General features: G+C 34.3%; 1 protein-coding gene across 1 annotated transcript in view; it reads left to right on the top strand.

The window, feature by feature from the left end:
• LOC106869541 (uncharacterized) overlaps positions 1-17,789 on the top strand; it is a 502,813-nt gene that overhangs the window by 192,152 nt on the left and 292,872 nt on the right. Inside the window, exons 98-106 of the mRNA XM_089360195.1 lie at positions 220-249; positions 564-593; positions 2,524-2,553; positions 2,922-2,951; positions 7,324-7,353; positions 7,697-7,720; positions 8,302-8,331; positions 14,121-14,150; positions 15,274-15,303. Of these exons, the coding sequence (XP_089216321.1) occupies positions 220-249; positions 564-593; positions 2,524-2,553; positions 2,922-2,951; positions 7,324-7,353; positions 7,697-7,720; positions 8,302-8,331; positions 14,121-14,150; positions 15,274-15,303 (264 nt within the window). The remainder of the gene's footprint in view (positions 1-219; positions 250-563; positions 594-2,523; positions 2,554-2,921; positions 2,952-7,323; positions 7,354-7,696; positions 7,721-8,301; positions 8,332-14,120; positions 14,151-15,273; positions 15,304-17,789) is intronic.

Here is a 17,789-nt window from a genome sequence, read left to right as displayed (position 1 = left end):
TATGTAAAATACTACGCTTTCTATAATATATTGACTATTGAACGTTAACCTATGTTATTCATATTAATTTATACTTACGGAATCAGTGTGGAAGTATCCTGAAGAATAATTCCGTGCATACTTACTGATAAATTTTATTGAAACTAAGCAATTTAATAATTGTTTATTTTACAAATTGATGAAGGCAAAAGTTAATTGATTACGTTATTAATTTCACAGAAATTGTTACAGAAACCGAATCTCGTATAGGTAAGCAATTTTTAAATAACTACATACGTTCGAAAAAAATTGCTTTCTTTTGAATACATATCATACTTCAGTATGCGTTGAGAAAATGTCCTAATTCAAATAAGCTTGTGAAACTTATAATGGAATAAATTACAGATGTAAGCATGGTCTAGTTCAATGCATACATTTAGGAAATAGATCATCATTATGACAATTGTAGTAAACTCGCATGCATAAATATGTATGTAAACATATTAACAAATATATACAATTTTGTTTGCGAATGAAATAATTGGACATTATGTTTATTGTATTTCATTTTAATTTTTGTTCAGGAAAACCATCTGAAGTTGAATCAACAGTTGGTGAGTTTAATTTCAAACAATTTCACTCGCTTTCAGTGTTTGGCTTCAATGTCCATGAGTAGGTTGTCATAAACAGGGAGAAATTTATAACTGCGCAAAAAAAAAATGTGATGACGAAAACTACACTGTTTAAGTATGGATCATAACAAATTAATACCTTAAATGTTAAATATATTTCAGAGATGACACAAGACACATATACACATACATGAACTGACTCACTTTCTCACAAAGTTATTGGGTTGTCCGGAAAGTTCGTACCGATTTATAGTATCTTACCTTTCGACTTATTTGCTATGAAACCACCTCAATTCTGGGAAGAGGGTATTTTCAAGTTAAAGGAAAGATGGAGACGCATTGTGCAACAAAATGGTTCATATTTGGTTGATTAAAAATGTAATGGCAAGTATTTATTGACCTTTTTCTTTCCTTTAAAAATCGGCACGAACTTTCCGGACAACCCAATAGAATACGAGGAGGTACACATGTAACATTTCACACATACTTACTCAAGTAGACATACACATACAGACATGCACTCGCTAAAACAGCAAAGCCTGACTTACAGAACGGAAATGGATACAACAGTATTTTTATCGTCTTCCAGGAATTTTATATATATGATAATATATATAATGAATTAATTTTATGCAAAATGTTTGATTAGTAAGCAGTGCATTAAATTCCACGTGTATTGACCAACAACACACCTAGAAAAAATAAGTGATTTTCACAAATATATGTTTGTAATATTTTTGATTTGTTTACAACTTTCTATTCCCGCATTCTACTAGATATCTTTCAAACCCTGGGAGAACAAACAGTGAATCAAATACTGCTTTCATTTCACAGATATACATCTATCATGATTTACTGCTTTGATGTATTTCTATATCAGATATAATGGAATACGTATACAGACTTTGTTCTCACATATGAACACACACATACACACACCACACATCCATTCATATTTCGACTGTGTCTGGTTCTGAGTCTCTTAAAAATTTGCCCCTAATATATGGTGTGCATTCCTCTCTCGTTTAGCGGGACGGTAGCTAGACATTCAGTGAAGCCGACTTTCACAAAGATGTTTGCACTATAATTAATTTGCTTTGCGCTTTATTTTCATGCATTCTATGTATTATCTTTAACTGATTTAATAGATTTCTGATTTACCGATCGTTGCTGTCTGTGTCGTTTCTGGAATTTTATTATTTTCTTTTGTCTTCAAGATGTATTTATAAGTGTACAGCAGGAGCTAACGGCCGAATTAAGATAATCGATATACTTCATATTATAGGAGCAAATATATTGTTTGGAACAACGACTGCGAGTCAATTATTTTTATTGCACAAACATGTATCTATCATCGATGTATTTTATCAAGAGATTTAATGTATAAATAAGGTTAAACTATAGAAATAGCACACGCACACACGCGCGCGCACACACGCGCGCGCACACACACGTACGTACGGATGCAAACACACACATAATTACACTTACACACACACTCACACACACACACATACACACTCTCAAAAACACACTACATACACATATCGTTTCATCTTTCTCTCGTCTTTTGGATGAGTGGCTTCCAATGAGGTCGTACAATGGAGTGTACTGATAGAGCTCTTTCTGTGTTGCATATATCATATCAAGTTCGATGTGAAGTATGAATTTTTTCTCCAGACTTTTGTTGCTATGATATATGCAACCTATTTATTGTCATTCCCATCAGCACACGCCACTGATAGCGCCTTTTATTTCTTTCTTATCTTACGTATCTATACTTGATGCTTCACACTGAATACATGCTGCTAAAGTCATCTTAAATATTCATGAATATTTTAGGTAAAATATGTTGTTTATTTTACAAAATCTTGTAAACAATAGTTAATTGATTACATTGTTAATTTCACAGAAATTGTTACGGAAACTGAATCACGCATCGGTAAGCAATTTTGGAATAACTACCTTGGCGCGATGAGAATTTATAATATCATTCTCAATATATATATCATACTTTCGTATATTCAAAATAATAATATTAATAATTTCTTTGTACAGTGATGAGAAAATATTTCGGCAATATTTTTTGAATAATTGAAATAATTTGTAATATTTGTAAATGTGTAAACACCAGACATAAACATTCTCGTGTTAAATAAATTGGATATATAGTTAATAAATGAAATGATCTGAGTAGCAAAATCTTTGCAATAGGAATATGTAAATATTTTAACAAATATAGAAACAAATTTGTGTTTTTGTGCGAAATAATTGAGCAACAAACTTATGTTAATTTTGACTTTCACTCAGAAAAACCATCTGAAATTGAATCTACTGTTGGTAAGTCTAATTTGGAATGATTTCAATCGCCTTCAATGTTTTCCTTCACTGTTCATGTGGGGAAATTAGTTGATAAATAGGAAGAAATCTATAGCTAACACAAATATATAATATAGCTAAAGCATGACATACAGTAGCACACACACACAAAGATATACGCCCTTTTCAATTTTTAGAAGAGATCACGTACTAAAACACGTGCAAGTCCATGCATATGTATATTCGCTAACATCAAATACAAACACAGACATCTGCTCATATGCATGCGCGTGCGCACACACATACAGACGCGCGCGCACACACAACACACACAACACAGACACACACAGACACACACACACACACAGGCACACACACACAGACACACACACAGACACAGACACACACACACACACACACACACATATAACCAAACCCGATTCAAAGATAGGTGACTAATTTCTAATTTGCTTTGCGCTTTCTTTACTCATGCAAAATCTATGTTGAATTTGTACGTTTATAATTATAGTTATCTGGTGTATATGTCTTCGTTTGCTTGTTTCTGAAATTTCTAATGACTTTTTTCGCTATTTCATTTCGATGCTCCGATGTTCTTGTGTAGTTTCTTGTGTTGTATGTTATTGAGGAAGAATAAACGTATTACAAGTACGCTTCACTAAACATTTGAAGCTTAGGTTTCAAAAGAGTCAGTTATTTTCGGTTTTATTTTCATCTGTGCTCCGTTCAACTCGTGAAATATGTATTTCATTAACTTGTAATGCTTATATGGTTACTTGAGAGTAAAATGAAAAATGTAGAGTCTTCATGTGATTTTCTTTTGTTTTTTGAGAATTAAGAAACTATATACGCTATCGTATAATAACGTGTATGCTACTGTATTGGTATATAGGTGTCGCTTGATCATCTGAGAATGTTTTAGAGTATATCGTGAAGCTTTTGTCCTGTTTAAGTGATATAATATACATTGATTGACCCAGTAACTTTTTAATATATTTAAAGAATAGCTTGCGTTTGTCTCTGCTCATCATCATCATCATCATTATCATCATCATCACCATCATCATAATCCTCATCATCTTCGCTGCTGCTACTGCTGCTGCTGCTACTGCTACTACTACTACTACTACTACTACTACTACTACTACTACACAATTGGAACGCCAAATCTCAACATATATATATATCTCAACACACACACACGCACACACACAGACACATATATATATGTATATATATATATGTACATATATATATATACATGTATATATATATATATATATATATATACTTGCATATATATATACATGTGTATATACATGCATACACAGACACACACACACACACACATATATATACATATATATATATATATATATATATATATATATATATATATACTTGCATATATATACATGTATATAGACATGCATATATATACATACATATATATATATATATATATATATATATATATATATATATATATATATATATACATAGGAGTGGCTGTGTGGTAAGTAGCTTGCTTACCAACCACATGGTTCCGGGTTCAGTCCCACTGCATGGCATCTTGGGCAAATGTCTTCTACTATAGCCTCGGGCCGACCAAAGCCTTGTGAGTGGATTTGGTCGACGGAAACTGAAAGAAGCCCGTCGTATTTATGTGTATATATATATATATATATATATATTTATATATGTGTGTGTGTGTGTGTGTGTGTGTGTGTGTCTGTGTTTGTCCCCCTAGCATTGCTTGACAAACGATGCTGGTGTGTTTATGTCCCCGTCACTTAGCGGTTCGGCAAAAGAGACCGATAGAATAAGTACTAGGCTTACAAAGAATAAGTCCCGGGGTCGATTTGCTCGACTAAAGGTGGTGCCCCAGCATGGCCGCAGTCAAATGACTGAAACAAGTAAAAGAGTAAAAAGAGTATATATATATATATATACCTACATATATATATATATATATATATATGTGTGTGTGTAAATATATATATATATATATATATATATATATGTGTGTGTGTAAATATATATATATATATATATATATATATATATATATATATATACACACACATATATATGCAAACACACACACATATATGGCATGATTTTTTCCGTCTAACTTAACGGACAACTCTACATCATGCAACGCAGAATAAATAAACGAAAAACTGTAAACAGTTAATTCGAAGGATATCAAGTAATGACCCAGGAGAAAATGTATCAGTATTGTAGCAGGATTGAAATTGCACGGTTACTAATCGGTGTAGTTGAAACATGCAGATCTATGTAAAGCTGTATATGTGTAAAAAGAATTAAGGGTGATGCTATGCAACCTCGTAATAATCCTCATTATTATTGTTGATAGACACACACACGCATACACACACACACAGACACAGACACACACACAGACACACACACACACAAACCCAGGTTACGCTGGGTGTGGCTGCAAATGTACATGTATATTGACATCCATATATACAGATATAAATACATGTGTGCATGTGTACATGTATGCATGTATGTCTCTATGTATGAATGTAACCGGATTTACCCGGGTTAAATACTTAAAATAAATCTCACCCCATAAACTCAAAATATATTCAATAAAATGCTCTACAAAATACTGAATCTTCTGTTGATCCGAGATTGTTGATTCACGGATCACCAAACAATTCAAAAGACGGACCAAGCAGAGCTCCATATAATTATGTAAAAAGATAAGACAAACATAGAACTGAAAATAAACGTTTTCATTCTCACATATTCTATTGTCTGACGACGTGTGTTTTATTTTCTAAACACAGTAATAATTTACATCATTCTTTCAAATAAGTTGTTTTGCTTGTTGGCATACAGTGTTCCAAGTGTTTCTATCAGAAACGGATATGAACATTGAAAATATGTGTTGCTATGCAAAATGTTGGTGCAGAACTGTAGCCTAAAATTTGAACGGAGATATGTATTCATTCTAATATAAGATATTTGCCATGAAAAGATAACATGGGCTACCTATATACCAATCTATAGATGTAAGCATACACACAAACAAACATATGTGTGTGTATGTGTGTGTATGTATATATGTGTATATATATACTTGCATATATGTATGAATGATATGTACATATAAATATATATATATATATATATATATATATATATGTGCATACACAGGATGCGATGGGTAAATTGTCGCCAATTTATATTTTTAATTCTCGCATTCGCATTGTTTTTGATTTTGTCGACTACACAGTACAGTAGGGTCAGTTGGGCATCGCTGTGAGAAAACAGCACCATGACGCGATTCACTCTGCCAGAAATCTGGAAACGACATGTATTGCTTGGCATTCGCGGTGAAGCTCCCATACGAACATTTCAGAGTGTTTGGGTGTCAATCAGAGGAGCGTGCATGTACCAAGAACGATAAAGATCAAATATCCATTCAACATCATGGTGTTTGGAGTGATCACTAGTGATGGCGACGTTATGCCTCCATTCATCTTCTTACACGGCCTCAGACTCAAGTCTCTGGAGGAGGTAGTGCTGCCCTGGGTGAAGAGGGTGGCTGCTGGAAAACCTTATGTCTGGCAACAAGACTCTACACCATGCCACACAAGCAGGAGAACCCTGACATGGCTGTCAGACAATTTCTGTGACCGCATCACTCTTAACATCTTACCACCTACTCCCCAGACTGCAACCCCCTTGATTATTATGTGTTGAGCGAGAGACCGATGCAACTGAGCGAGAAAACCCTTGTGACACCAAAGATAATCTGAAGGCACGGATTATAGCAGCATTCACCAACTTAAACAAGGAGACCGCTCAAAAGAGTTGCGGGAGATTCCGAAGTCGTTTGGAGGCCGTGGTTGAAGCCAATGGCGATTTTATTGAATAAATTTCAAGATATGTTTATGTAGTTTTGATAAATATATCTGTTAAAATGAGATCTCAGTGTTATTTTCACTTTTGCGTAATTTAGACGACAATATATTCCCCGCACCCTGTACACACACGCACGCACACACACACACACACACACACACACACACACACACACACACACACACGCACACAGACACAGACACACACATACATACACACATGGTTGTATGTGTGTGAGATGTAGATATATGTATGATGTATGTAGATATAAACTTCATTATCCTATATCTTTTACAAAACATCTTGTACTGATTTAAGTTGATACAAATCTTTATTGTACCAGATAAATTATTCGTATCTTATACATCTGATCTCAAATACAAACTACAATCTTTTCTGAAATTTAGTGATGTATTAATTTGATACTTATTTCAAAATCGTTTAATTGAATATTTGGTTAATTTAACAGAAACTATAACAGAGCCAGAGTATTGGATAGGTAAGCATTTGATAAAGTTGTTGGAAATTTAATGTATATCACACATTTCTGCTTGTAAGGAGCTTACTAATTCTCAATTATTTTGATTAGGTAGTATCGCAATAAATTATATTCAACGCTTTTATTTATTATTCCATCATCTTATTCAAAGAATACGCGTAATAAACAACTTAATCCATTCTCCTTTGCGTTAATCACATCTATAGTCACGTATTTCTCTTGCAATATTTCTAAGTATATAAAATTCAAAGAATATTTCGTATATTAATTGAATTGTTAAATGCTGAAACGTGTAAAATTAGCTATATAAAAATATATACAACGGTTTTTGATTTCCATCTAGATCGACCGTACGCTGAAACGATTGGTGAGTTTACTTATAAACCTCAATTTTACAATTAATTCGGATTATTTGCCTCACAATACTATTGATACAAATACATCGTATCTCTTACACAAATATTTATTTTAAATAAACATGTTTACAATATTATTTCTGGATTTTATTTGCAATTTAAATTATTCTTTCTTCCTTCCGGAAATAATGGTTTGCTTATATAAAGACAATAGAGTGTAATTATTGTGTTGAGTCAAAAGTTTTTTTGCAATATCTTGGTAACTTATTTGCTTTATTCGACAACTGCACCTTCGCCACTCGCACGACAACTGTTTTTGTTTTTTTCTGCGTCGTTATAGCCTAGTTCGAATTCTTCGCAAATTCGACTACATTGTACGTTCGTCTGTGCGCTTTCAAATCACATACTGAGTGAAGCAATACTCAGCGAGTATCCTCAATGGCTTGGACTGCTTCAGTCACGTGATTTACACTCCACAATATGACAAGTATGCAAATATTGCAAAACCTTTGACTCGCCCCAATATTTAATTATTTAATCTTACAAAACATGTTAAATTAAGAGCTAATTATTAATTTGGTTGAATTCACAGAAACGATAAGAGAAACAATAGTGCGCGGAGGTAAGCAATATTTTTAGTAGTTATATGTCATAAGCCTGAAAAGTTGTTTTAAATTTGCCAGTATATTTTCTATTTAAATTTGACTTGCTATTTAATGTAGTAATTACGAAATGTAAACTTACCTTTCAAACATATTCTCTGATGTACTGTTTCATATTTAATTATGTACAAACAATAATAACTTTATAAAAGTACTGCTCTTAACAAACAGTTTGCATATATTTGGTCACTATAAGCATATATATATATATATATATATATATATATATATATATATATATATATATAATTATTCAATATTAACAGTTTTGTATTAGAAAACCAGGAATTTATACAAGGCTGTAAAAGAAGTGCTCAAACTAGATGAGACATAGGTACAAAGTTAATTGCAGAATAAAACCGTTAGGTCATCGACTCGAAAAGCCGTAGCCCACCAATGACCACATATAAGAAGTACAACATAGACCACAAAAACCAAATTAGTAAAGGGAGGTCAAAATTTGTATACATAAGAATAAAAATCGATTAAAATGCAATAGAATAATATAAATAAATAAATAAACAGCGATTAAAAATTGATTAAAAATATTAGAGACTGGTACAAATACAGTAGAATAAAATAATATATATATAGAAAAAATATAGAGAAAAAAATAATACATAGGGAGACGTAGCACAACAGTTCATTCGCTGAGGCCAATAGCCAAAAAAAAAAAAAAAATCAAGACAAGTAGTACCAAAAGTTCAACTACCTCCCTCATGACAGCAAATTTAGTAGGTAAAATTCAATTTCATAAACAGGAATACCGAAGCGCACGGGACAAAACAGCAACAGAACATCCAAAGTGTGGCAAAGTAAAATCCAAGTTTCACCATTCCGCAGGTAACATCAGTAAAGTCAAACCATAAACATCATTTACAGTGGATTACGAGTATAGGTGGAACACAAACACAGAACACCTATGGCCATTTCGGGGGTATATCACCGTATTTAATGCACAATAGAGCACAAATTGATCTCTTTATTACGCGCAAGGGGCGAAACATAGAAGGGACAATACATCTGATTTGAGGTCAAATAAAAATATGGTTACACAATAAAATCGACATAAAACAAAAATTTAGCAATTAAAAATTACAATGAAAATCGGTTTAAATCGAATGGTATACAAAAACAAAAACCAACATAGAACAATGAAGTGGGGGACTGGGTTTCGCTCCGACCCCACGAGCCCCATCCCACCACTGACACTTTTGAAGACACTTATGGCGTATTCAATTGCTCTCTTTCACTCGCAACTCTCGTGCGACATGCTTCCATCTAGATCGAAACACTTTATCCGACAAGCACTTTCTCTCCAGCCGTATCCTTCTTTTCAAATGAAAAGAAAAATATCTTTCCATATTTTGGCTGGAGATAAAAGTGCCTGTCTTGATTCCTTCCTTTCTAGTCTTCCACACTACCTCTTTCGCTACTGCTATTGTAATGAGGAAACATTTCTTACCTTCGTTTGATAACAAACTAGGCGGGTCAATTTTTATGATTGACTCGGCCGACAACTGTACTTTTCCCTCACTTGACACTAGGTGTTCCACGTAAACCCACATCTCAGAAATCTCCGGACACCGTACAAAAGCGTGCAGGACGGTTTCCCTATCCTGCCCGCATCTTGGACAGGTCGGAGATGTCTGCATTCCGTGTCTTGCAAGTTTATCGCGAACGGGCAAGGCTCCTCTGTAGCATTGCCAGGTCAAAGACATTTGGAAATTATCCAATGACTTCAACCCGAATGTACGGAAGAACAGGCTGTCGAGTTCGATAAATCCGAGACCCAGGGTCGTTCCCAGACCATCGTCACATTGTGCCTCTACTAACCCTCTATAAAAGAATGCTGTAGAACACCCACTGCCGGCGTTGCCCGAGCGACGGAATAGCAGGAGTGCCTTACGACACTCCGTATACCACATATTCAAACTCGGTCTGCGAAAGCACCAAGCCTCCTTTGCATTCATACTCGCAAAGTTGGGGAACGTTTGTCTAGCCAACGGAGTCCACACCTGGTCACCATCCAGGAGTATCCAAAGATGCCCCAACCTCAACGCGTGCTTGCGCATCAGCAGCCAAGGCATCCCTAAACCTCCTTTTAATGGTTTCTGACAACAGATAGAGCGTCTGACAAGTGACTTCGAGCCCCTCCACAAAAAGTGAAAGAGCTGTCTTTCCAACTTGGTCAACCACGAATCAGGGCAGGGCACGACGGTCAGGCGGTAGGTAATCACCGATGCGATAAACACATTGGCTACCTCCGCCCTCCCTTTCAAGGATAGCCTTCGCCAAGACCATCTCTTGGCTATGCTGGCTATCTTGCTCGATACCTCTGCCCAGTTCTTCTCCACCTGGAGGTCTGGACCGAACCAAACCCCCAGCAACTTAACCGGTCCCTCCGTCCAGCGTCCTACGACGCTATCCGAAGGCATCGACTTGCCCCTCCAGGTGCCGAGTTGCAAGCCGACTGACTTATCCCGATTAATCTTTGCTCCTGCCACCGTTTCGTACTCCTCAACAACCTCGCCTACTTTACTCAAGCGTGTCATTGAGGTCACGCTGATGGTGATGTTGTCCGCATATGCTGTAACAAACTCCTCCAAGCCCGGCGCTCTCGGGATCTCTCTCAGCTTTCTCAGCAGCGGCTCGAGAGCCACCACGTACAGAAGCGGAGAGAGTGGACACCTTTGACGAACCGAACGCTTGATGCAGAACGGCTTAGAAAGAAAACCGTTCACCCGAACTATCGAGTCGATGTTGTGGTACAACTGAATGATCCATCTGAGGAAACCGAGGCGCAAGCCAAACCCCGCAAAATACTCACCAGGTATCGATGGTCGACTCTATCGAAAGCCTTAGCTTGGTCTAAATGCACCAAAGCCCCCCTCCTCTGCCAGTCTTAGCCCCAAACCTCTCTATGGTATAGCGTATAAGGTGGAGATTATCCTGAATGGTCCTACCCGGGATGGCACATGTCTGTGCCTCCCCGATCACACCATCCGCGACACGCGCCAACCTTTTCGCTAGTACCTTGGCCAAAATCTTCACTTCTGTATTTAACAGAGTGATGGGCCTAAAGTTATCTAAACAATCCCCCTTGCTCGGGTCCTTCCTGACTAGTGTCACCACTCCCCGTCGCACAGATCTGGGAATAAACCCATTCTGTTGCCAGTTCGTGTACACACAAGCCAACAGGTGTCCGAGCAAGTCTGGCATACTTTTATATAATTCATAGGGTAGGCCATCGAGTCCCGGCGATTTGCCCCTCCCACAGTTCGCCAACGCCTCGATTATCTCCTCAGTCGTGATCAGTCCCTCACAGGCCTCCGCATTCGGCCCCGAGAGGCGTGGCAGCCTGGTAAGGAAGCTCTCGAGGTCTTCCCTACCACGTGAATAGAGCACAAATTGGTGATAATCCCTTCTTCAGGGTAAAGAAAGACACACAGACATCAACGACGTCACCAGTCAAAAAATTATAATTATGAGAGCAAGCTTAAATAAATAATAATATGGACTAGACCAAAAAAAAAAAAAAATCTAATTTTTAGTATACCCTTTAGAATAGTCAGGCAGGTTTGGTAACTAAAACTATAAGGTTTCAAATCCAACGTAAACCATGATAAAAAATAAATACTACCATTGTATCCATATTTTTATTATTATTTTAATATCAATTATTTTTGTCTATTTATTTACTTCTATCATTACCATTACTATCATCATTACTACCATTATTACCACTATTATTTTTGTTCTTATTCCTATTTTTATATAGTTTTAAGAAAGTGTCATATTTGAACGTCTCATCAAATCATCCTAGATCTACAATAGATAGTATTGTTACGGGCATTTCGATTAGAATATCAAATCTTTCATCGAACGAAGAAATGTTTAACCAACACGTGCCAGTTTATAATAATGCTCTGGAGGCAAGCGGCTTCAAAACTAGGATTTCGTTTATACATAACACAAGATTTAAAAATAAGTTGGCTGGTTTACCACCCGACTATATTGCATCCGATCGGTGTGGAGGTAAAAAATTTTTTTACTAGTTACCGTAGTAAACAATCTTTTAGAAACTGGACTAGGAACAATGGAAATATAAATATAAATAGGAATAAATACAAAAATATGAATAAAAATATGGACACTTCAAATAAGCCTACGATACGGGATGTTCTGTTGCTGTTTTGTCCCGTGCGCATCGGTATTCCTGTTTATGAAATTGAATTTTACCTACTAAATTTGCTGTCATGAGGGAGGTAGTTGAACTTTTGGTACTACTTGTCTTGAATTTTTTTTTTATTGGCTATTGGCCTCAGCGAATGAACTGTTGTGCTACGTCTCCCTATGTATTATATTTTTTCTCTATATTTTTTCTATATATATATATATATATATATATATATATATATATTTATTCTACTGTATTTGTACCAGTCTCTAATATTTTAATCAATTTTTAATCGCTGTTTATTTATTTATTTATATTATTCTATTGCATTTTTAATCGATTTTTATTCTTATGTATAAAAATTTTGATCTCCCTTTACAAATTTGGTTTTTGTGGTCTATGTTGTACTTCTTATATGTGGTCATTGGTGGGCTACGGCTTTTCGAGTCGATGACCTAACGGTTTTACTCTGCAATTAACTTTATATATATATGTATATTATTTACATAAAATATTGATTCCATTTCTTGGCACAAGGCCAGCAATTTCGAGGAAAGAGATAAGTCGATTACATCGACCCCAGTTACTTCTCTGGTACTTATTTTATCGACCCCGGTGGCACTTGAACTTAGAACATAAAGTTGAAAGAAATAACGTTAAGCATTTTGTCCGGCGTGTTGACGATTCTGCCAGCTTGTCGCCTTATTTGCATAGAATATCAGCTGCTTAAGTATCACATGCCAAGAAATTTGCACTTGAAAGAAATTAAGCTCTTGATTTGCTTTCATTCTAATGAGTATAATACAATTTTAGAGAGGGCGCATGGCCTAGTGGTTAGGGTGTTGCACTCACAATCGCGGAATCATTGTTTCAATTTTTTGTCTGAGTGGTGCGTTGTGTTCTTGAGCAAAACACTTCATCTCGCGCTGTTTTGGTTTATAGATCTGCTCATTCAAACTCACCTTGATATTTAATTAGGATTCCTTTAAAATCGAGCCCGTAGCTATTCTTAATTCTAACTTCGATCTTGACGAAAAATCTCTATTGTTCAAGATGAAAGTTTCATCTTGTAATATTCTGTGCACATTAAGGCGGTGAGCCAGCAGAATTGATTGTACGCCGGCCATAATGCTTAGCGGCATATCTTTCTGAGTTCAAATTCCGCTGAAGTTGAGTTTGCCTTTCATCTCTTTCGGGGTCGATAAATATATGTACCAGTTGAGCACTGGGATCGATGTAATGAACCTTACCCGGAAATTGCTGGCTTGTGCCAAAATTTGAAGCCAGTATTCTATGCACATCATTGCCGTGATTGAATAATTCCTATCACTCAATAGTTGGAACACTTTTATTTCATTAAAATATATTTATAAGAAAACGTAGATACCGACATATAACTGATATATATATATATATATATATATATATATGTGTGTTTGTGTGTATGTATGTGTGTGTGTGTGTGTGTGCGTGTATTGGTTGAAGTGAGGAATGTGCATGTTTATCTTTTGTTTAAATATGTGATATTTCAGTTAGATAATTATTGGAATTTTTTAAAATTTCCTTCAGAAAAACCATCAGATGTCGACTCCACATATGGTGAGTGCCATATATCACAACTCACATTGCTTTTTATATTTCGCTTTACTGTCTGTGTTTAAATTTGTTTTCAAACTAAGGAAAATCCGCAGTTACGTGATCCGGCACTTACTCTGTGCACGCATAAGCGTTTAATCCTGTATAAATATACTACGTAGTATTCAAAGTAATTGCAAGATAATTATGTCGTTCACATGCTCTTAACTCTGTTGCTTTGGTTAGTGGTTAATATTTAGGAAATAAAAATTCATTTCTCATTTACATTAATCAACATGATGTTTACTTATCTGTGATTTCAAAACGATCAGAAAATGTTAACATGTGATTTGCATGGCTCTTCTCCTTCATAATAAATATGGCTGGTGCTTAATGTGTTCTCGTTCGGCAGTGTCATGATACATATATTTTTACGTTCATTGATATTTTATCAACGTTTTATCATTTTCAAATATTACAGAACTAGAATTTCCATTTACATTGATGGCTACTCCATATAGTTTAAACATTTGTATTGTTCTTCATATCACTGTAAAATCTTTTCAATACATTGTAGTATAATACATGCCATTGATTTAATTATAGTAATATATTATATTATCAATAACTAATTTATATTGCTTTCATCATGTTAAAATAACAATATTAACACAGATTTTCATGTAGGCATTCAAACATATAGATACATAATCCCATAGACACATATCTGAATGTGTGTATGACGGTGTAGGTTTTTTCTTTTCTATGTATGCATATACATATGGTAGTACAATGTCTTGGTGGTCAAACTCTAAAAGTATCCGATTATTCTGCAGGAACCGTTACACAATACAACTCATATAAATAAAAATACTTGAAATTTCTTTCTTTGAAGGTCTCTTGCTATAATTAAATATTTTTGTTATAATGATATTACGATTAGTTTATGATCATAAATGCCTCACAAATCCTTTCCTGTTCTCTACTAAGACAATAATTTTCATTTATCTTTGTAATGATTAACTGGATTTAGCAGATAGTATTTCAATGAAAGGTCAATTATTTTGTAGATATGTAGTTTTAAGTTCTGCTACTCATGATTCTTCTAAAGTATTTAATGTCATTGTATATTTCTGCCATTCACCAGAAAAACTTTTCGCGGTGAAATCTACAGTAGGTGAGTGAGACGTTATTGTCTATAGATATCTTGCTTGTTGCTTTTATTGTCAGTGTATTAGTTTCTATTTCATTTTTGTATTTCTGAATAACTTTCTTCTGTAGTTTGTAGGCAACTGACAAAATGTCTGACTAACTATCTGACGTAATATGTTGTGTCATTGCTTGTAGAAATGCTAGCTGCAATAATATTTAATGATTCATCGTACAAGTTCACGGATAAATAGTAACGTAAGAATATTTTTATTTTCAAGCATAAATACAGACTTGAAACTACCTTTTTTGTATTTTGACTTTAAATAATTAATACTTTCGTTTCTGGTTTTTACTATTTGTATTCAGATCATACCACTCTAAAAGGAACCATTCTGTTATTACATGCATCTTTATGCTCTAGGTAAAATTTCTTAGCTCATGTGCATGATTAATTTTTATGACTTAGTCAGTAGAGAAAGAGCAACGCACATGACCGTTTTCAGAGCCTCTGAAATCAATAGAAGTAAGAAAGAGTGTATCCTGCAGAGCGCAGTTAAGGGTGTGTGGTTAAGAATTTTCCAACTATGTGGATATTATCTGCTGTAGTTTCGGGTTATGATAAAAGACGCTTGTCCAGAAGACAGCACTAACTGATGCAATACAGGTTAACATCTAAAATATGGTATAATATTATCGAATTAATCAGTGGCCTAAAATCCCACCAGACACGCGCGCGCGCGTACGTACGCACGCAAAGCGCTCACGCAAAGCGCGCACAAGTAAACAACAAAGAGAAACAAAACAGATAAAAATGATATTTTTCTCACTAAATTAGGTTAACACTGACTTTACTATCTGTACTTTTTCTAGCCATTATTTTACTGACATTTATCCTTTATCTGAGGTAATCGAATAAAGCCGAAACATGTCCGAAGTTTTCAACTGTTATGACTACGATCAGATTCACTCTCCACTACATTTTGTTAATTTTAATAAATCTAAAATCTTCTGTTTCTCTTGACAAGAATACATTTCTAAATTAATGACAAGAATAAATTTCGAAATTACCACGGACGTAACGTATGCACATTAAAAATCATGAAAAAAGTATGTATAAGCTCATGTAATGAGTTCTGTTTATACTGTTTTTTCACTCAAACGCATGCGTATACATGCATACATATATATGTACAGATATGTATAGATATATGTAAATACGTATATGCATGTATACACATACACACACACGCACACACATATATATAATTGTAATAGAAAAAACGAAAGAAATAGAACTTAATACATGATTATATTTATTATTCTTAACAAAAGTTTCAAGGTGACATAAAAGCCGGAAGTTTCATTGACGGCGCTTAATATTTGATAAGTACCATGCAAGAAACTTCGTCAGATATACATATATATGTATATATAAGTATATATAGGAATATATATGTGTATATATATGTATATATATATATGTATATATAGATATGCATATATATATATATATATATATGTATATTTATATGCATATATATATATATATATATATGTATATTTATATACATATGTATATATATATATATATATATATGTCTATATATATACTTATGTATAGATATGTATATACATATATACAATATACGTATGTATATATATGTATATGTTTATATATATATCTATATGTATATGTTTATATGTAATATCTATATACATATGTATATATATGTGTGTGTGTGTGTATATATATATATATGTATATATATGTATGTATATTCATACATACATGCATACATTCGTACGAATATATGTGAGCTTAAATATAGATAGAATATATTACATAATTTACAATATATTTGTCAGGATATAAACTTTAGTTTCCTTTATTTTCCTAATTAATAATATTGATAGAGACTTGTATTAATTGAATATTTACTTGGGAAGTAATTCCTACTAGTTTGAAATGCTGAAGAGTTTTTAAAAAGTTTCAACAGTCGAGTCAAAGAAGGCTCTTCATAAATATAGTTAGAAAACATATTGCAAATTAACAAACTTATCACTGTGATAATGATTCTACTAAGGTTATATCTGTATTTATGTATGTATACCAAAATTTATATTTTTAAACACGTGAATAAATATATTTTCTGATATTCCACGGAGAGAATCGTGCAGGTATCGCCTGAATGTTATCTGGTATTCCACCCTCCCATGATTTGTTTCGTGATAATGTTAAATAAAGTTGGGCTGGTAATAATAAAAGAGATGCACCGCATAAGTGTTAGTATCACGTGGCACAAGACCAGCCTTGGCTGCGTTTCCGACATCATTTTACGATGGTTTGACTGTTTTTATCGGTATATTTTCTGCATAGTGCAGATGATGTAGCTCTCACAGCAGTGCTGGAAGAAGTAGTAGTTGCGTGCTTTGAGGCAAACCCAGTAAACATCATCTGTCCTGCAATTTACTACATATATATGTATGTGTGTGTATATGTAAGTATGTGTG

This window comes from Octopus bimaculoides, chromosome 1 (genome assembly GCF_046866305.1).
Source record: "Octopus bimaculoides isolate indiv1 chromosome 1, ASM4686630v1, whole genome shotgun sequence".
In the NCBI taxonomy this organism is placed as follows: Eukaryota; Metazoa; Mollusca; class Cephalopoda; order Octopoda; family Octopodidae; genus Octopus; species Octopus bimaculoides.
The sequence above is the reverse complement of the archived record's forward strand: the minus strand, read 5'-3'. Positions and strand labels throughout refer to the sequence as shown.